Source organism: Spinacia oleracea, chromosome 3 (assembly GCF_020520425.1).
Source record: "Spinacia oleracea cultivar Varoflay chromosome 3, BTI_SOV_V1, whole genome shotgun sequence".
NCBI lineage: Eukaryota > Viridiplantae > Streptophyta > Magnoliopsida > Caryophyllales > Amaranthaceae > Spinacia > Spinacia oleracea.
Window position 1 is genome coordinate 72,697,709 of NC_079489.1, and position 22,230 is coordinate 72,719,938.

Genomic DNA, 22,230 nt, shown 5'->3' on the forward strand with positions numbered 1-22,230 from the left:
ATGCGTGTGCGCGCGCTGAGCCCAGGCCCAGCAAGTGCTCGCAGCCCACGAGGGGCGCGTGCCTGCTGGCCTTGCTCTCGCGTTTGGGCTTTGCTTGCTTTGGTCGCGCGCGGGCTTTGCTAGGCGTTGGGCCTAGCTTCGTGCTAGGCCTTGCGTCTAGCAAGCTCGTCCGATGTTTATTCGTACGATACGCTTCCGATTAAATTCCCGGTTCCGGAATTCATTTCCGATACGAACAATATTTAATATTTCCGATTCCGGAATCAATTTCCGTTTCGAACAAATATTTAATATTTCCGTTTCCGGAATTATTTTCCGATTCCGATAATATTTCCGATTCTGACAATATTTCCGTTTCCGGCAATATTTCCGATTCCGGCAATATTTCCATTTCCGATAATATTTTCCGATACGTACCATGTTTCCGTTTCCGGCAACATCTACGACTTGGATAAGATTTATATTTTCGATACGATCCATATTTCCGTTTCCGGCAATATCATCGTTTCCGGAGTATTCATTTCTTGCCTGTGACGATCTCAGCTCCCACTGAAACCAAGATCCGTCGATTCCGAATATCCATAGATGGAGTATTTAATGTCATTAAATACTTGATCCGTTTACGTACTATTTGTGTGACCCTACGGGTTCAGTCAAGAGTAAGCTGTGGATTAATATAATTAATTCCACTTGAACTGAAGCGGCCTCTAGTCAGGCATTCAGCTCACTTGATCTCACTGAATTATTAACTTGTTAATTAATACTGAACCGCATTTATTAGACTTAACATTGAATGCATACTTGGACCAAGGGCATTATTTCCTTCAATAACGTCAAAGTCAAATTAATTACAAACCGAAAGTCTAAGATCAAAATTATCTGCCATAAAACCTCTAAGATTTTTCTAAAATCATTGATAGAAAATCATATTTCTCATCATCATCATCCAAGTCCCGGAAAATCACAATCTCATCTTCAGTCATCTTAACACACAAAGAAAGAGCATTGGCCCTTGAAATGCCGGGAACTTTCCCTAACTCTTCACGTAAACCAATCTTAACATTTTTGGGGTCTTCAAGAACACTTACCAACTTGTCAATCTGAGTATTGCTATTCTCCAGCATCTTTCCCATCATTAATTCAAGATTTTTTTGAACATTTTGAATCTCTTTGTTGGTCGTTCGCAATTTCTTCCTAGTTGGTTGCTTAGATGAGCCCTCGTCTATACTCCTTTTACTAGTTCCAGACACTTCAGTAGATACTTCATTAGACACCTCAGTAGACAAATCGACTTCATTTGGCTTTATAGATGTAGCTTCTTGGGGGGTTTCTTGAACACTCTCTTGATCATCTCTATCAAATGGCAATGAAGACTTCAATCCAATTGCTATGTCCTTTGTACAAAGACTTCTTCAAGATTGTCAAACAAAGGAAATGGTTTCCGATACAAGCCTTTTTCTTCTTTGTGACTCTGTAATAAAAACATAGATTAACAACCAACAAACACTGTGAAAGACATATGAAATCATTTTAGTCAGATCATAAATCGAACATAAACAGATGATATTGGATCAACTGAAGTTAGACAAATATGAAGCAATATATAGCAGGAACGAAAGTGAACGGACAAGCGGCAGTATAGTCACCAACAAATGAAGTTGTTAAGAGTACTGAGATGGGGCTGGGAACAATCAGTTTTTGAAATATAAAAGTCGCAGTGAAGACACAAACAGGTTTAAGTTGTCTGGAGTTATCAGTCATATAAGATCTTTCATTAATGCTTTCCAATTGTTTAGTGGAATTTCATAACTTCATCTTAAACACCAATTAGCAAAAATGAATGCCATGAAAATAAAAATCAGTTAACATGGTTCTCTTATATAAAATTTCATTATTCTAAATACATGCCTCATAAGTCAGTTATGTTATTCATAATTCTAAATGCATGCCTCATAAATCAGTTATTTTATTCATAATTCTAAATGCATGCCTCATAAATCAGTTATGTTATTCATAATTCTAAATACATGCCTCATAAACCAGATACTAGATTGTTGTTTAAGTATTCAGTTCTATTGCTAGAGTAGTTTTGACATGATGCATGCCTCATAATTCTAAATACATGTCTCATATATTATATGTGGCCTTGTCAGGAAGAAAGGGCAGATACACCAGGGGCCATATACTCACAAAATTCTTAACAACCATCATAAAGTTATCCAACAACAAAATACCCAACAATATAATCATAAGAAAATACCCAACAAAGATCATAAATATACAGATTCATATAAACCAATACCGAACAAAAATCAGTGTGCAACACCATCCAGCTGAAAGCATAAAAATAATTACCTTAGCCCAATCATCAAACAAACTACGATCACCGGTCACCATCTTCAAATTATCATCCCATCCGAAACCACTACCTTTGTGCTTGATTTCCAGTAATGCATTAAACCGTTTCTTCAAATAACTCAACCTTGAATCAATATTCGTAGCTCTTAATCTTGATTCAGGCATCTTTTCATCAAATAGTTTCTCCAAATGAGTCAAATAACCACTTTTAAACCCACCTTCAGCTTTCCATCTCCCGTTTGTATTCACTTCAACCAGAAATTGGACCAACAAATCATCTTCCTCCCCAATCCATCTCCTTGGAGCATTCTTCTCACTTCCATTCATTTTTAAATTGCTACAAATTCCAAGAGAAAAATAATTAAACTCTTATAATACAGTTACAACCACATAGTAATGTCCATTAGACTCAATAGTACATAGAAATCAAAAGCAGAGAGATATATAAAGATATAAATTCAGAATCTATAATTGTATATCTAGTACTCTCACTTGAAAGAATCTGAAGGTTTTCTCAACCAATTGACACAATAACTATTGCAACCAGACCGGGGAAAATTAATATTGTGTACAAGTGAACAAATAACATGAGGGACATTCCACAAAATAATTATATGAATATTACCATCCACACCAAAGGATTCAGTTAACAAATACCATAAATAAAGCAAGCAAAATACTTGCAGCCTCGTTTTGCAGTGTCATTTTATGCAGAAATAAGACAAGAGAAGGCAACATTCTTAATCTCTAATTTTCTATTTATTTCTTGCTAAAGTTTTATTAATTATCCAACTATAGCTTACTGATACAGAAAATGGAACAAAACAAGAACCAAAAAAACAAAGGTCTACATTAGCAATTAAAAGAGCATAAAACGACACTACTTCAACCTTCAGAAAAGATATCCGAAGTGTTATGACCTTACTGATCTACCTGTTTTTAATATTTGACTGTCATTTAATGTTGTATTTCATGTTTTCTTTGACGGTAGAATTAGTTAATAAAACTGCATTAGTAATTTCTAGTGACAAACAGAGCATACACACATAAAAACAGGCACAATAAACATACAAAATAATAATGAATAGAGAGGAAGTACCATACATTATACCCTATGAAGCTGCCTATGAAGCTGCCAATTAATTGTCAAACATTTGGCGAGCAAGGTTATCTCTCCAAATGGTCCACGTATTAGACGTTTCAAGAATATTGATGTAATCATCATCATCATCATCATCCATGAATTGTCTTCCAAAATCAGTATCCAATAAAGGTTCAAATGGATCAAATGTCATTTATCTACGAATAAGATTATGGAGAAGACAACACGCACTTATAATATCCGCATGCGTTTCGATGCCATAAAAGCTACAATTTCTAAGTATCGCCCACCGCATCTTAAGCAACCCAAAACACCTCTTAATTACGTTTCTAGCACCCGAGTGTTTCATGTTAAAATACTCCTCTGGAGTAGCTGGTTGGTAGCCCTCCCTCCATTCCTTAAGATGATATCTTTGACCCCTATATGGGGCAAGAAAGCCTTCCCCATTCGTATACCCAACATCAACCAAATAATAATTTCCTATAAATATTTTCAAACATTTAATAAAAATCAATTATTTTAAATGGAGCTTAAAGTCAAACTACAAATATAATATCTCACCACGAGGAACTTTAATTTGATGTCCTCTACTAATAGCATCCCGAAGAATTCTACAATCCGCGGCAGAACCTTCCCACCCAGGTAAAAAGCAAGTAAATTTCATATCAATGGAACAAGCGACTAAAACATTTGTTGCTATATCCCCTTTTCTTGTTCGATATCTAGGTTTGTCAATGTCTGGAACCCTCAATTTGATGTATGTTCCATCTAAAGCCCATATGCAGTTCTACAAGCAATCCGAAAAATAAAACCAAAATTAGCTAATGGTATAAAAATATTACCTAAATAGAAACCTAACTAAAAATATTTATCTACCTTAAACCACTTCCATCTCTCATCCGTGCAATCATCTTGAATAGGCTCTGGAGTCTTTATTAAGATTTTGTGCAATCTCAAAACACATCTCAACAATTTACGAAAGTTTCTGGTAATAGTTTCTTTTGACCTTCTTAAACGTCTTACGATCAACCTTTGTTTGAAATCATGACCCAACATATTCAAAAAAATTGCAACTCTCTCTTCCACAAACATGTTTTTTGATTCTTTTAAGCCCCCATGGTCGCGAAGCATCTGACATAATGTGTGAAATGTATGGCTGTCCATTCTAAGTTGGTCAAAACAACTAAGTTCATCTCGAAGAAACTCCTTTACATTCTTTAATCCTTGAACAAGGGTTCTTTTAGCAGAATGCACATTTTTTTATGTGGTATTTTCATTGATTCAAGTATAGACATAACATTTAAAAAAAAGACCGTCATCATCATATCCCTCAACCTAATAAAGTGAATAAGTAAAACAATCGCATTTTGACGTTTTGATAGTGGCATTCGAGCCATGGCTGCATATAAGAAGAATAATATACCAAAAAAAAATCAGTTGCACAATTTCACAAAATACTAGCAAAACAAAATCAGAGTAACACCAAGTCAAGCAATATGAAAAAAGAAATTAGCAATAACTGTCATTTCACATAAAACATGATTGTAACTTCCTGCCGTAGAATCTCTAGAACCTACTGTAACTTCCTCTTCTCAGTTAAGTCTCGTATGATTTTGCACATAGTTCTTAGCTCCCTAATTTTTCTACCACCTTCTTGCATTGTAATATTCCAGTAGTAACCCCTCACCATATGTAAATGCATTTATATTACTCTTATATTACTACACAAATGGAAACACAAGCAAAAAATATGCCAACAAGCGTACAAAAGAGACCACCGATTGGTAAAATCACCTTCATTTCCACTTGATCAACAACACTAAACAAAATTATCATCAATCAATCAAACAAAAGAAACCCCACAAGGATTGAATCAAGTCAATTGCAAACAATTATCAATGCCATATAAATTTATTAAAACTTCCATAAATGAATCGGACTAACAGCAGTAGCAAAATACAAATAATACGCAATCAATATGCTATGAACGTCTGTCTTAAACATCGTAAATTGATTAAAACTTGCAGGAAAGGTGAATTAAATTGCAAAAAATTGATTTGTGAAAAAGAAATTACTTGTAAAGCTACACGAATTGGATCTAGATAGAAATCGTAGATCAAAAAGATCAAATTTGGGCTAAATCTGCAATATAAGATTCATACAAAGTTACCAAATTAATTTTGAGAGATGATTTCGAAGGAAGAGACAAATAGGAAGAAAGAGAGAGAAAACCTTGTTAATTAAACTCCATGGATCTGCAGATCTGCAATGTCGAGAGAGGAGAGTGATGAAATGTTGAGAGAGGAGAAGAGTGAACGGCTGAGCGGAAAACCTAATTTTGAAATGGCTAAATATTATCCTGGAAATAGTTACTCTAGGGGGGGGCTAGGGTAACGATTACACTCTTTTGGGGGGAATAATTTTAGGCCTAAACTATTAACCTCATTCCAAACTTGATTTTTAGCCCATAAAATATACTTTTGGAGTTTTGGAATTATTTCGGCCCATTCCTCCAAATCCACGCGGGCCCTTAAATTAATTGTAGCTAAAATGTACTCATATGGCAAATTTAGCCACAACCAAATATTATCCTCCTTTTAAGAAAAACCAATTGAGCGTAGTTTAAACAAACTCCCTAATCCCTGTACATGGCAATGGAGATAACCATACGCCCAGGAATTCAGTGCATATGCAGATGCAACGCTGCCATCCCCAAATTGTTGTCTCAATTCTCTCTTCCTTCTAAACCCACTTCTCCGAGTTCTTTCCAACAATGGCGGAAGCAACTCTCTACCACTCGCTCACTCGCCCACGAAGCTACTGTCGCAGGTTTCGTATACACTTCAATCTCTATTTCATTGGTTACCGTGTTTGTACTTCGTAATTGGCGCAATCTTTTTAGGTTTTTGAATTTCTAGAGATTTCTTTCAATTGCATGTTCAGTGTTTGTTGAATTACCAGTACGGAGTACTCCGTATTGTTTATCTCCTCTATTTTACTTTTCCGTTTTAGTTAATTAGTATTTGAAGTTGATAAATTGTGCTTATTTTAGCTGATCGATGGTGTTTGCATATTATTAAAGTTGTTCTAAAAGCTGAATTTCCTCTTTCTTGAGATTTTGAAGCAAATAATGTAATGAATATTTAATTTGTTTTTCAGTAAATTTGGCCACTGAACGTAATGCTGATGCATCCCTTGTCTTAAAGGTGCTCTCTCTTTCTCCATAATTGTTCTTAATTATCTATTCGTTTCTGCCGTCTTCCCCCCCCCCCCCCCCCCCCCCCCCCAATAAACAGTATTTTTATAGGATATCCCTTGCGATTTGCTATATTAACAAGATACTCTGCATCTAATCTTGTGCGTGTATACCCGGAACTTTAAAATTGTGCATAAAACCTTCAAAAAGTTAATATGTTGCTAATTCTATCAAATCATTTTGAAGTGGAAAATAATAGTTCAACCATTCAACCAACAGTATTTGTTTCGTACATGTACCCTTAATCTTAAAGTTAAACACTTACAGCTGGTGTTGTTCTTCGTTTTTCTACACGATGTACTTCTATTTTAAAGTTTTAAAGTATATGAATGCACAATATCAGATATATGGAGGTTAATAGGGTTCCTATGAATTTTGCAACAACATTAGGGTATCGAGTGAAAGTTCCTTAGAAGAGAAAAGAGTAAACATCATGCCTTTTATTGGTTAGTGTTGTGGATCGTGATAAGACATCATTCCCAGGACATGAGAGTTTGGATGTGTGTTTGGCTGAGAAAGTTAGTATGCAAAATTGGAAATTCCTGATTAGATGAAACACTGAGGAACTCTTACAAAGCGCATGGCTTTGGTGGCTTCTTTGACTCCGGGTCCTCTGGCCAGGCCTGAATGCCTAGGAGTGCATCTAGAGTGATCTAGGCACTCTCTATGGAAGTTATGTACTTTACCCTTTGGGTTAGGAACTTAAGACTGCACTTTTGGCGGCTAAGCCACTTCTTATTAGGCTACGGTTTCAATAAGTTTGAGCTACTAGTTGACAAATGGATCAATTTAGAAGCGGCAAAGTGACAAATGATGGTCATTTTGGGATGAGGCCACAACTCACCAAATCACCGTACATTTCTGTAGGAAGTACAAGTACAACATAGAAATCATACAACTAGAAGCCTAGATTTGCATCAAACCTACTTCTATGACTCTGTCCTTTCTACCTGATTTATACTCGACTTTTGATTATGAGCATAACACAAACATCCCATCACCCATATTGCACTTAAATCAGGTTCCTTTCCAAATAAACATTCATATGGAGTTTTAAGATCAAACACACTATAAGGTGTATGATTAATAAAATAACATGCCGCCATCACACATTCTCCCCAAAATTTCGTTTGCAAGTGTGCCTGAAAACATAAAGCATGTGCAACACTTAAGATTTGTTTATGTTTACACTCAACCCAACCATTTTTTTGCGGCGTACCCACACAATACGTCTCAAAAATCACGTCATTCTTCACAAAATAATTATTCAAGCACTAAACCCAGTTCCATTATTCCATGAACACTGCGAACTCGTTTTATTTGTTGATCAAATTGTCGTTCTACCAAGGCCACACAATTCATAAAAGAAAATTCATCTTCTAATTTATTAAACAACAAATAAACCCATAATGCTCTTGAATAGTGATCAACAATAGTCAAAAAATAATACGCTCCACAAGATAAACGAGTTCAAAAATTTTGTTAGCTTTATTACTACTAATTGGAAAACTCTTTCGAGGTTGCTTTCCACGATAACATACATCACAACCATCTTTATTAAAGCCACTAGATAACATTAGGAACCTTCCTAAGTACTTTCTTCAATGGATATCCTAAACGCTTGTGCCACAACTCCATTGATCTCCCACCACAAAGAGCTAGATCCCGAGCTTGAGGACCTTGAGGTACACCATGGAAAAGGAAAAGTCCATCTTTGCATTCACGCACTCTATTAAACCGCCTCGTCGCTCGGTACTGTATAACACACCATTTATTACTCTCTTCGTCCATATTAGTTTTTACACTTTCCATTTTCACCAATCCCAGGTTTGTGTTTACACTTTTATTTTGGAAAAGACCCCACAATTATTTTAATACATCTTTCTTTCCACTACTAAAAAGTTAGGGTTCCACACTCTCACATTCAGTTAAAAACTATTCCACTATCTTCAATCACATTTACTTTTCAATTAAATAATACCTTATTATCTCCTTTCAACTCTACTTTTCAATAAAATAATACTCCCTCTGGCCCACATTACTTGTTACACTTTCCTTTTTTGTCCGTCCCAGATTACTTGTTACACTTCTAAATTAGGAATGACCCACAATTATTATACTGTCTCTCTCTTTCTACTAAAAAAAGTTTGGTCCTCACACCATCTCTCATTCAATTAAAAAAATACTCCACTAACTCCTATCATATCTACTTTTTCAATAAAATAACATTTGATAACCAAACAACCACTTATTACCTAAAACTTTGTGCAAAGGTAAGTGTAACGAGTAATGTGGGACGGAGGGCGTATTTGATAACCAAACAACAACTTATCTCCAAAAACTATGTGTCATGAATCATGATAAGTGTCAAAACTAATCTGTGACGGAGGGAGTAGTAATTTGAACGATATAATTTTTCTCATCTAGCAACTTTGTGACACAAAGTAGATTATAATCCAACTTTGGAACAAAAAGCACATTGTTAATTTTTGTGTTCCAACTTCATGTATGGCTAGGGGTGGAAATGGATCGGAGGTGGATCGGGTGAAGCTTCATCCGCCTCCATCCGTCAATTTTTCATCCATCATCCAACCCATCTATCACCCGTTTTACCATAATCCATATCCGACCCATCCATCATCCGCGGATGAATCGGGTGGATCGGGTGATTAACGGATGTAATTAAAAGCATCGTCAACTTTATTTATAATATCAATATAAAGTAATATGTGTTAATATAGTTGACAATGAAATTTAAATTTGATACATCTACATTATAAAATAGCCTAAAATGCTAATAATAAAAAATTATTAGGTAATACATATAAGATTCTATTAATAATTAAGTAATTTTAGTAAAAAAATTAGTAATTTTAACGGATGGATGGATGGAGAGGATGATGGATCGGGTGACGGGTTGGATGAACCTCCACCCTAATCCGACCCGACCCATCACCCGATCCACCCGCCACCCGTTTAACATCCATGTTTTATCGGATTTTCATCCATATATTCGGTTCGGGTGATTCGGATATCCGTCGGACTCGGATGAAATTGCCACCCCTATGTATGGCTTGTGAACCCAAAAAACTTACCAGACATTCGCTAATTTGCCTCACATCGATCATTCAATTTCTAGTGTTCCAGCTGTATCTATAATCCACAAACACTCTATAATCCACAAACACTCACCAGAAAGTCGATCATTATGTTTCGGCAGGTTGATCAGATCAAGAATGTGTTGCCACTGTTCTGGGGTTACATTAGACAATCTAGCTTGCTCCGCGGTGCAAAACTGGTGCCCCTGAGTCTTTTGTTGTTGTCACGCCCTCTCCCTGCCATGACACCACCACGGGCCCCTCTGCCTCCACAACCAGGCCCACGACCACCATGAGGTCGATCGCCCCACCAATCCGTAAAACTGTGAATTTGAAAACACGATCTTCCATCATGTCCTTCACAAGTGCAATGAGCACACAATTATCATTATATTTTGATTATATTTTGATTTACCTCGTGTGTCAGATTGGATCTTAAACGCCAATTGTCTCTCGATCTTCCTTAAGACCACCACACAATCTTTCTTCTTGAGGAGTAATATTCTGGTATGCACAGCCTAAAAAATCTTGGTTCAAAAACTGAGACTGCACCGATGCATACGCACCTCTAATCCAACAAGAAACCATTAAAGATGGTCTTCCTGCAAAAGGAGTCTGGTATTGAGTTGCTAGACTACATCGACAACCACTACAAGTGCACCCATGACACGTACACTTGGCCAACACTACATACATCGACAACTCGTCAAAAATCTTACTCAATCGCCCAAAATACGAAACCACAGACTCCATCTTGCATTGCTTACATTCGGCCAACGATGTCTTCAATTGGTAGATGCGTGTGCTATTAACCACACATAATATCCTCTTCAAAGCCACCCATAATTCACGTGCATCTTCATAGAACAAGAGAGTGGAACGAATTGAAGGCTCAATCATATTCATAAGCCAAGCCATGAGCATTGAATGAATGGTGTACCAATCATCCATCTTTGCATCATTCTTATCAGGTTTTAGTTTTTTGTATGCTGCCATCCAAAAACCCAATTTTTCTCTTTGCTCGTAAGGTAATACGAATTCTTCTAGCCCATTCATCATAGTATTCTCCCTTCAACTGAATAGGTGTGATGAGATTACTCGGGTTACCATTACACCCTAGGTAAAAAACATCGATCTTCTTCGTCTACCATATCTTTAAACCGGAGACGAAAAAATGTGTTTTGTGTTTTACACTCTCCACCGACCTTTCAAATGTAAAAAAAAAAATGTGTTTCCTAGGATTGAACCTAAGCTCTGATACCATGACAAGAAATTCACTCCTCAATTTATGTGTTCTTATTCATGAGAATTACATTACTTATATATACAAAATGATAATAATGTCTCAATTGTCTCCTATAGCAAAGTAAATGACTCTCACAATAACTCCTAAAATACATCTCCTAATTGTGGTAAAATTTATCTCCTAAAATACATATCCTAATTACGGTAAACTATGTCTCCTACTAGAAACACAACCTGGTTTTTCCAATCACTATTCTCCTCTCGGCTTTTTCGAATCCATATTCCACATTGCATTCCCAAAATCATGGTCCAAGTATCCACCGCCTCCATGTAGTTGCCTTACAAAAATTTATCATGCACATATCACACACGGTAACTCATTTTATTATATAAAAAATCAATGAATTAAATCTGTGCATTACATATGTGTAAGTGCAATTTCTTGACAAAAGGTCTTGCGTGCACAAGGTGTACAATAAATTTATTGTACACCAAGATAACTATAACCCATTTTTTTTGTAACTTTAACCTAGTTTTGATTAACTTTTATATTAGTAAAAAAAAGTTGATGGATAAACATTTTAAAGGATTAAATGATTAATTTTATACATTATTAGTGATTTTGAAGAAATAAGTTTTATTAAAATGAAAAAATTTATCACTAAAAAATAGATAACTTTTACATGTGTAAGCATAACTTTTAAGCATTTTGAGTTAACTTTTACTCCAGTGTACAATAATTATTGTACAACCTTTGTAAATAAGAATTTGTGATTTCTTGAACATAATTTTGCAGCGACATAAATATTGCTTTGAACGGCCAATCGTATATTTTTTTGGAAATCTTTTTTGGAAATCATAATATAGTAGATTTTCTATGATTGTGGATCTATTAGGCTTTAGTGGGGGATTTGCATTTGCCAAACAAAGAAAAGGATGGTTGAGTGGTTGACTAACTGCATGCTTCTACATGATGTTTGTAGTTATGTGAAATAATTTCTTGATGTAAGTTGCTCTTTTCTGCTGGGAAGTTGATCCTTTAGTAGTTATGTGCAAAATTACCAATTTCCTCCGTTTTGTGCTCTTAATCATCTTGCAATTTTAAATATAATCGAGTAATATTTTAGCTTGTGATTTCCAGTGCTTATTGTTAACTGTTTCAGTTTTCATTTAGAAGAAGGCAACAGATATATGCGCAGATCTGAAAGGAACGTCAATATTCCTCTTAGGTAGACCTCATTGCATTTGAAAAATTAAGCACTTTAATGTTGTATCCTCAATCAGGATTCTAATATTGGTCTTCATGTCTTGTGTTATAAACACTTGTATGCAAAGGTATGAACAGTACAATGAAAACCAGTGTGGGCAAACTTATTGCAGACGAGTTAAGATATTATTACTTTGATAGGTATGACGATCTCTTTTTCCTCACTAACCTATATGTCATTTGCAAATTGAAGGTAAATTCCCACTTTAATGCTTCCTATCCGGTTTTGTGGTTGCTCTTTCAGTGATAATCTAGTTGAGGAGGCTGCTGGTGAGGATTCTTCTGGCAAATCTTTCAGAGAGAGGGATGAAGATGGTTTTCGTAAATCAGAGGTAGCTATTCTGCAGAAGCCTGTGGATACTTATGCGGTAGTTCAGAGTAGGGTTTTCAATGTGTTGTTATGTGCCTACGTTTGGCTTAAAATTTATTCGACAGTTCTTAGCGGTAGAAGTGTGAACTTTTGGTCCCATGTTAAAAAGCCTTCATATAACGTGAAGAGTCAGCTTTAAATTCGAAAAACTTGAAGAGACCCCTTGCCTAGTATACCAATCCCTCTGAAATAATAAAACAATCTCTTTTGTTGAGCTCATTAATAGTTGTCAAGATACTTCTTCTAAGTACACATCACATGAGATGCTTGATATCTAACAACACCTAGTGCGAAGCATGGAGGAATTTCCTCTATTTTGGTCCAATTAACCCAACTAGACCCCTGAACTATAATATGAACCTTTCTGTTTAATAATGGAAGGGGGGAAATATGAAAGAGGGGAATCTGATACTAGCATTTCATGTAGATGCAAAGCATATAATCACAGCTTGTTTGAAGCTTAAATTCATCTTACACTGGGATAACCCAAGTAAGTCCCCCCAATTCAAACCTGATTGACCTTTGTTGAGAACAGAAAGAACCTTGACTCCTTTCATCTCCAAGTCTTTTTTCTATCATTGTTTGTATTCCTTCAATCATCTTAGGATATACTACGTAATAGTTTAACCAGAAGAAAAAACCCAAGACTCACTTCACTCCTATTGAGCAAAGAAAAGTCAGAACGTGGTAAGAACCTTTTTCAGACAAGACGAGCTACCCTTTCCAGCTAACTTGAGTACTTGAGGAAAAGTAGTTATATTACCAATAATTGTTGTTTTCTCTTCTGGGAAAATTTGAAGGGGAAGAGCCCTCTTAGTGTCCATTTCAAGTTCCTCATTTGATTTGGAACTTTGAACTATAATCTGGTACCATCACATCGTGAAATCCCCCGATAAAGGGTTTGTTAAGAAATGAGCCTTAGCCTTAGGATACAAAGGGAGATGTTGCTGACGTTGCTACGAGAACTTTAAAGCAGAACAGGGGGATACTTGGAAATATCCAATCAGTTTTAGGGCAATGTTTGTGGACGTGAATGTTTTTTAGTCTTTCTCATTGCGCAAGCCTTGTGCCAAGTTGATGTACTGAATGCTTAGTCCATCTGTTCCATCTAGCAGTAGATGTGTTTATCACATTTTCAACCTTATTCGGTTAAAATTCTGAATTTGCTATAATATTGGGCATCTTTTTCGCAGACTGAGGTGTTGAAGCAGTTATCATCATTGGGTCGACTGGTAGTCAACGCTGGAAATGGTGCAGTTCAGGGTGTGACCAATTTGTAAGGATATTTGCTGTGTTCCTCTTTATAAAATTCCTTTGTGTATTCAGTGACACATTCATGACTTTCCCTACTGATACGTTTTTTTTTTAAAATTGTTCTTGTGGCTAAATGTGAAGAGCACTTCTACGACATGGAATTTCAATATGGATAGATGTCCCTTTAGACATTATAGCAAAGGAATTCGTAAGAGATGATGAACAATCTTTGATCTCCAACATATCTACTCCAGAACCCTTCTCTGAGGTCCGAGCCTTCCATCTTTTGATTCTTAGGAGTTAGGCATATGTCAGGTTTCTAAGAACAAATTTGCAGTGCAATATCATTCATACTTAAATGGTTTGTAGGCATTGGATCAGTTAACTCTGCTTTATGAAGAGAACAGAAGTCGATATGCTACAGCAGATGCAACTATCTCACTCCAAAGTATTCCTCTGTTCTTATGTTGTACAGAAAATTTTAGGCTTGTACTTTTTTCTGATTCCCTCTCTAAATGGCTTTTCAACTTAACAGAGGTGGCTACCAAACTTGCTTATGATGAATTTGAACAAGTTACTGCTGATGACATGGCTCTGGAGGTAGAGAACGCTCCCCCACTCCCATTTCTCACTTTTATGTGCTTGTTTATCAATAATTGTATTCTGGTTTCTGTGAGTAGTTTCTCACTTGTTGGATTCACTAAGATTTATTGTCCTTTCCTATAACAGAAGCATATTGCTACCCTATAAACTATTTTTCCTGAGTTAAATATTTTCTGAAAAGCTGACCTATTATTTTCCAGCGATATAAAATAAACTTGAAAGAGTAATGCGTAGTGTTGTTTTTAACCTCTTCAAGATGTGATATGTGACAGGTTCTGACACAGATAGAAAAGCTTACAAGAGTGAAGAAGCTGATGGAAGAAGCTGGAAGACCTTTTTAGTTTTTGTTAGATCCTCCAACTTATAATTGTTAAATGCTGTAATTGTGAGCATGATGTGAACAAAGCATTATATACGCGTACAAGTATGAACTTACTGTTACAAGACTATCATTTCTTATCTTAATAAATATAAAGGAACATAGATTGCTTGCAGACTAGAGAAAGCATAATTTCCTTTTCCTAATTTACTTTTCTAGTTCCAGATTTGTGGCAGCTCATTCCTCCTGAAAAAGCACATCCTACAGTCCCACATCCTGGTGTCAAGCGTAAGATAGTATTCTTCTCTGCTGAAAAGCTACTCGGTGTCTGGTACATTTTAGATTCTGTCTTTCATTTTAAGCTTTCGCCCTTTGCTTCTTTATACGTACTAAGTATGTTAATTGGAAAATGGGAAAGACGTACATAAAAGGAAAATAAGGAAGCTCTCAAAAATATGCTTTTTTTACGTGATAATTTAAGATTAATCATTATTTGTGATTGTGTTTAGGATTTATCATTAATATTTTGTTAGGTAATAGTTATTAGTATTGATCAGTCGGTTTATGATGCTAGGAAAAGATATTTTGCTGAATTAGCAAATTAAGAACCAGTTATTTTCTGTATAACCTTTTTCTTTTTGGGAAACCCTTTTCTTTTAACATGAGTACTACGTATATAAAAACCGTTCATTATAAGTAAAACTATATTCTATAAAAGGAAAACAAAATTGTACATAGAAGCCCTCTGGTGTCATGTATAAAACCCTAACTGTATCAGCATAGGTAGTACTGCTAGAGCTAAAGTATAATGCAGTATCCCTTCATAACCATTAGTCACCATCACAATCTCACTGTACTACCTCCACTATCCCTATCACCATCACCTTCGCCTTCACCTTCACCTTCAACTGCTGCTGGGACCCGCAAAATGGTGTTCCACACAGCATTCTACTGGGGCAAAGCACATCAGATTCTGTTTCCTGGGTGGCCCGGTTCAAGCACTGGTATGTATGTGGTGGCTGTGTTGTTTGTCTTTTCCTTGGCCATTTTGGTGGAATGCCTCTCATATTGCCATTTTATTAAACCCGGCCCAAACCGTGTTGCAGCCTGTTTTTTTAGAACCGGAATGCGAGCCGTCCGAGCTGGGATGGCTTACATGGTCATATTGGCGGTTACGTCTTACAATGGTGGTATTTTCTTAGCTGCCGTTGTTGGACATACTACTGGGTATTTGATTTTTGGAAGTGGCCTTTGTTTAAAGTCTGATAGGCGTTCGTCCTTGGATTTTGGAATTGGGCATTCTAAAATGTACGAGTAATGCATTTTTGCTCTTTTCATTTGTGTTCATTGCAATGTTCCGGGGCTTTTCTCAGCTCTGTCTGTGGATTATTTACTTATTTTGTGAATTAGTGATCATAAAACACCAAAACTGTGAATAATTGGGATTAATCTGGAGGTAAAATTGGCACTGTAACTCTCGAGGGATAATGAAATCACGTTGATACAAATCGCGGTGCTAAATCATCAGAATCATTCATACAGGTTTACCCTCAACCCCGATCTTAATTATAGAAATGCATCACATCGTATGACATAACAGTACACTAATCATAGTAGGATATCTCATATCTGTAATAGCACAGTATCAAATCAGAGTTATCCTTCAAAGCATAATCAGATTACCCCATTCAATGAATATGAATATGAATATGAATATGAATATATGATGGGTACCTGTCCCAGATTGCCCACTTCTTCTTGGATTATATTTTCTCAATAAACAACGTAGAGAATCCGATACTTTTTCTTCAAATGAAATATTTAAATGTATTGGCTGAAATTCTTTATTCCTTATGTTTGTTCCCATGGATTTCTCATGATAGATAAATAAAGTAGAAACACTGTGCTTTGGTCGAACAATTGAAGAAGAAGGGTTTCTTCTAACCCACAGGGAACCCTCGGCCAAACCACTAACACTCGATCATGACTTCATGAGTTTAATAGAAAAGTAGATAAGATGGGAGATAGTGGAGGAAGCTTTTTATTGAATTGTTTCTTTTTGGTGTTAGCACCCGGTTCACCCTTAGGACTAATCCGGATTCGGGGCGAGTTCTTGATTGTGGAAAGAGAGATGTAATAAAATATTAGTGGGCCCATTACATAAAAGGAGGCATTACAATTAAATGGAACGGACATAATAGAAAGTATGACGATTAAATAGAGACAGATGGAATAGACTTAAATAGCCACATTTCATGTACCTTTAGCATAAACCCTAAAAGCAAATTCCTTACAAGGTGCTGGTAGCTTCAACGCCAAGAACCTTGACGATTTATCTCAACTACCTCAGTAGTTACTACCTACAAAACTTGTTCTTAAGAAGTAAAAACATCAATTTTCATTGTTCTCCCTTATATATATATACCTCTGTAAACCTACTTGTCATCAGTAAGCCAACTTACATGCTCAATCCGATTCATTTTCGAGATCGATCTCGAAGGAGAATGCAATCTATGATGCCATATCATCATGGCTTCTTTGGGCGACCTGTTGAAATGTTCGACCCATTCTCCCTCTACTTTCCGAATGATTTTCCCTTCGATTTCCCAGCCTTTCGACCACCACCACCGCCTTTTATGGTCCCACCACGGCCACTTCTACCAGATATGAGGAGACTGATGCCTAGGACCAACATCGAGTATAAGGAGACTGCGGAAGCTCATCACTTCAAGGCCGAGCTTCCGGGTGTCAGAGAAGAGGATGTGACGGTGAACATAGATGAGGGTGGGAAGATGATCCACATACGTGCCAAATCAAAGCATGGCAGGGAGGAAAACAAAGAGAGATATCATCATGTTGAGCATGGTTGTGGGGAGTTTGCGAGTTCGTTCACGCTACCGCCCGATGCAAATCCTGAGCATATGAGGTGCTGTGTTGATAATGGTGTGCTTACCATCGCCATTCCTAAGCACCAGTCCTACTACCAGTAACCTGCCTTTGCTTGTACTATCTTGTTGCATGAAGTATTATGCTTGAATAGTTGAATGCTTATCAACTTGTCAAGTATTTCTGTTAGTACAATGATAGCCCCATTATATGATAAGTTAATAATATTAAGCGCATATCACACCAGGTTTTGCCTCAACATATATACTTTTTCCGTTCTTATTTAGTTGATACATTTCTTTAGTAACGTTTGTCAATGCACATTTTTTTTATCATTAATATCTTTAGTAACGTTTGCAAGAACTAATGCTTCTAGAATAATAATTCTCAAGTAAGATCCATCACGTTCCTCGATTAGAGCCTCTTCAGCACTTGAAAGCAATCACAGTCTATCTCTATAGCACTAGCATGCCATTGCAACGCCAATTTCAGCACACAAGCACGATAGCTTATATTTTGGAATTAACATGAACTATTGTTATAGACGGAGGACCGTGAATTATGTACACCAAGCCTGTTAAAATACTGAGAATAATATTGATGGATGATAATACTCCGTATAACTTAATGGCTTCATCATAACTAGGTTGCATAATTGGTTTATATACGAAAGCATAACATAACTCTATTAGGTTTAGGACTCTATTAGATTCCTAAACTAACACAACTCTAGTTTCCTAAACATACTAGAACCCTAAATATACCATAACTCCAACACTCCCCCACAATCGTAACGGCAGTAACACGAACGGTATGTTTGAAGTGTAAAATCATGACGACAAAAACAATCAATTTGATGTCGAGACAACAAGTACACTCCTGTTCCTTTGTTGTGGTACACTCCGCAATAACTGGTGAAGAGTTTGGCGATGCTTGGACACATTGAGCACCAACACAAACGCAGGTACACTCCTGCTTTGGATTCCGCGCAAAACCAACGAACAGGTACACTCCTTGTCCGATTGAAACTTGTGCACTACGTACATCAACAATTACTCACACTAGCGCAGGTACACTCCTACACACGCGATTGCAAGTACACTCTTGCACGCGCAAAAAAAAACCAACTCTAACAGCAGCAACACCAATCTAGTTTCCTCTCCACTTTATATTTAATGTCAACCAAAACATCAAAAGTTACCCTCAAAGCACAGGTACGTCAATGAGCAAAGCAAACACCATCAACAAAAACTAACCGATCACCCCTTTATTAGGTTCTAAATCACGCTTAATTAATAAAGGAAAAAAAATATTAGAGAGTTAACAAATCCAGCCGGTGGGTTTTAAGCTCATACTCACCGGCCAGAGAATTTTTGCGGAAGCGTAGGATCAATCCAAAATTATGGATAGCTCTGATACCATGTTAAAATACTGAGAATAATATTGATTGACGATAATATAACTGAATAGCTTAATCATACTTTGGTTACATCATCGGTTTATATAGGAAACCATAACATAACTATAATAGGTTTAGGATTCTATTAGATTCCTAAACTAACACAACTCCGGTTTCCTAAACATACTAGAACCCTAGATATACCATAACTCTAACACTCTCCCGCAATCGTAACGGCAGTAACACGAACGCTACGATTGAAGTGTAAAATCATGACGACCGAAACTATCATCTGATGTCGAGACAAACATGTGCACTCCTGTTCCTTTGCTGCGGTACACTCCGCAATAACTGGTGAAGAGTTTGGCGATGCTAGGACACTTTGAGCACCAACACAAACACAGGTACACTCCTGCTTTTGGATTCCGCGCAAAACGAACGAACAGGTACACTCCTTGTCCGATTGAAACTTGCGCACCACATCAACGATCAGGCACACTAGAGCAGGTACACTCCTGCACACACGATTGCAAGTACACTCTTGCACGCGCAAAAAAAAACCAACTCTAACAGTAGCAACACCAATCTAGTTACACCATCAACAAAAACTAACCGATCGCCTCATTAGGTTCTAGATCATGCTTAATAATATAGGAAAAAAAATATTAGAGAGTTAACAAATCTAGCCGGTGGGTTTTTAACTCATACCCACCGCCGTAGACTATTTGCGTAAGCGTAGGATCAATCCAAAATTATGGATAGCTCCGATACCATGATAAAATATAGAGGAATAATAATATTGATGATATTATAACTGAATGGCTTAATCATAACTTGGTTACATCATTGGTTTATATAGGAAAGCATAACATAACTCCATTAGGTTTAGGACTCTATTAGATTCCTAAACTAACACAACTCTAGTTTCCTAAACATACTAGAACCCTAGATATACCATAACTCCAACAAAGCCAGTTCTGCAAAGTCACGTACAATTTGTGTCGAGCGTTACTACTCGTTCGTAGTACTTTCTCCATTTTTTAATGTTATTCCTGTTTCAAATCATGCAATTTTTTTAGAATTTAAGAAAATCTACTAATTATTCCAATATGCAAGAAAAAAAACATAATCAAGTGTAATCTTGTTAATTTGATTCGTACTAATGAATGCTTAAAAAATGTCAAATTTTATAACTTTTACTAATACTCCCTCCGTCCCTTAATACTTTCTCCGTTTTGACCGGCATAGAGTTTTAGGCAATTTAATTGACTTACTCCCTCTGTATTTATTTAAGGGATACACTTGCCTTTTCCGGTCGTATTTATTTAAGAGATACACTTACCATTTTTAGTAACTTATCAACCCCACCATCTAACTAAATAATCTATTTACACCCCACTCCCACCCCCACCCCCTAAAATGACATGGTCCCCACTTATTTTACTTATTAAAATATCTAACTAACCCCACTTATTTTATTACTTTAATTCATTCACTTCTTCTTCTTAATACCCGTGCCCGATCAAATGTATCTTTTAAATAAATACGGAGGGAGTATTAATTTATTAGGTGGTAGTTGATATTCTCTTCTTTCCCCACTCCACCTAACCATCAGTAGTCAACTCTACCTCAGTTTCATCACACCAGACCCTAGTTGTCAACCCTACCCCAGTTGTAACGCACCTGATCAAAAGCATGTCCAACACTACTTACCTGACCAGCGACCCACATCCACATGCACCTCCCTTAACCACCACCACTATGCCATCTCACCTAAGCACACCATCATTTTCTCTCCCCTCTCTTTGACCCCCAATATCACAACCATTGAATGACTCACTTAGGCCTCTTTAGTTCACCTTATTTCAAGAACTTGTTAATTATTCAGATTTAATCAGATCAGATCAGAAAAATAATTTCAGATCAGATCAGATTTATTGTTATTGTTATTGTTATTGTTATTGTTATTGTTATTGTTATTGTTATTGTTTTGTTATTGTTATTATTATTATTATTATTATTATTATTATTATTATTATTATTATTATTATTATTATTACAAATCATGTCCAGATCTGTGCATATCATGTTCAAATCTGAACCAATTCGTACATATCATATCTAGATCAATAACTGATGTATACATATCATCTCTAATTACACGTTCAGAACCGATATGTCCATATCAAAATAGATCCATCTAGATCAGAATGGATATGTCAAGAAGATCATAACTGATATGTACAAATCATGTCAAGATAAAAACCGATTTACACAGATTATGTCAAAAAAAAGGATCTATCAAGATCAAAACATGTATGATCAGATCATGTCCAAGTCTGTGCAAATAATGTATAGGTTAGAACTAATATATATACAGATAATGTCCAGATCAGAATCGGTATGATCATATAATGTCCATATCAGAACCGATATGTCCAAATCATAACCGATATATACAGATCATTTCCAGCTCTGAACTGATATGTCCAGATCATAACTTATATAATCAGATCATGTCCACATCAATACCAATCTGTACAAATTATGTCCAGATCAAAACCGACCTATACATATCACGTCCATATCAAAACCAATTTGTACAGATCATGTCCAGATCAAAATCGGTATGTGCAGATCATGTCAAGATTAGAATCATTATGTCCAGATCAAAACCATCATGTCCAAATTAGAATCATTATGTCCATATCAGATCTGGTATGTGCAGATCATGTACAGATCAAAATCGATCTGACAACTCATGTCCAGATCAGAATCGATCTGTACAGATCATGTCAAGATCAGAATTGACCTATACAGATCATGTCTAGATCTGAACCAATATGTAAAGATCAGAATCCATACGTCCAGATCTGAACCACTATGTCCAAATAATGTCCAAGTCATAACCATTATGTCCATATCATAACCGGTATGTCCAAATTATTTCCATGTCAGAACTGATCTGTCTAGATCATGTCCAAATCAGAACCGATCTATCCAGATCATGTCCAAATCTATCTAATATATGGAATAGCTAAATAATGACTAAAGTCAAATAAATAGTGTGTAA

At 36.3% G+C, this 22,230-nt stretch overlaps 3 protein-coding genes across 4 annotated transcripts; all 3 read left to right on the plus strand.

Annotated features, from left to right (window-relative positions):
- The first annotated feature begins 6,029 nt into the window (after window positions 1-6,029).
- Window positions 6,030-15,047, plus strand: LOC110803163 (probable inactive shikimate kinase like 1, chloroplastic). 2 transcript variants are annotated; one of them, XM_022008642.2, is made up of 10 exons: window positions 6,030-6,289; window positions 6,620-6,666; window positions 12,237-12,288; window positions 12,395-12,467; window positions 12,571-12,658; window positions 13,890-13,972; window positions 14,092-14,218; window positions 14,320-14,398; window positions 14,486-14,550; window positions 14,826-15,047. In XM_022008642.2, exons 1-10 carry the CDS (start codon window positions 6,109-6,111, stop codon window positions 14,892-14,894), a joined length of 864 nt encoding a protein of 287 aa, XP_021864334.1. In that variant the 5' UTR covers window positions 6,030-6,108; the 3' UTR covers window positions 14,895-15,047. The 2 variants fall into 2 exon arrangements, with proteins under 2 accessions (XP_021864334.1, XP_021864333.1); XM_022008641.2 differs by having other exon boundaries at window positions 6,031-6,289; window positions 12,234-12,288.
- Window positions 15,048-15,197: 150 nt separating this feature from the next.
- LOC110803169 (copper transporter 3-like) lies at window positions 15,198-18,004 on the plus strand. The gene is made up of 2 exons (XM_056840482.1): window positions 15,198-15,876; window positions 15,979-18,004. Exons 1-2 carry the CDS (start codon window positions 15,681-15,683, stop codon window positions 16,188-16,190), a joined length of 408 nt encoding a protein of 135 aa, XP_056696460.1. The 5' UTR covers window positions 15,198-15,680; the 3' UTR covers window positions 16,191-18,004.
- LOC110803167 (18.1 kDa class I heat shock protein-like) lies at window positions 17,389-17,862 on the plus strand. The gene has a single exon (XM_022008647.2). It carries the CDS (start codon window positions 17,389-17,391, stop codon window positions 17,860-17,862), a length of 474 nt encoding a protein of 157 aa, XP_021864339.2.
- Window positions 18,005-22,230: the final 4,226 nt, after the last annotated feature.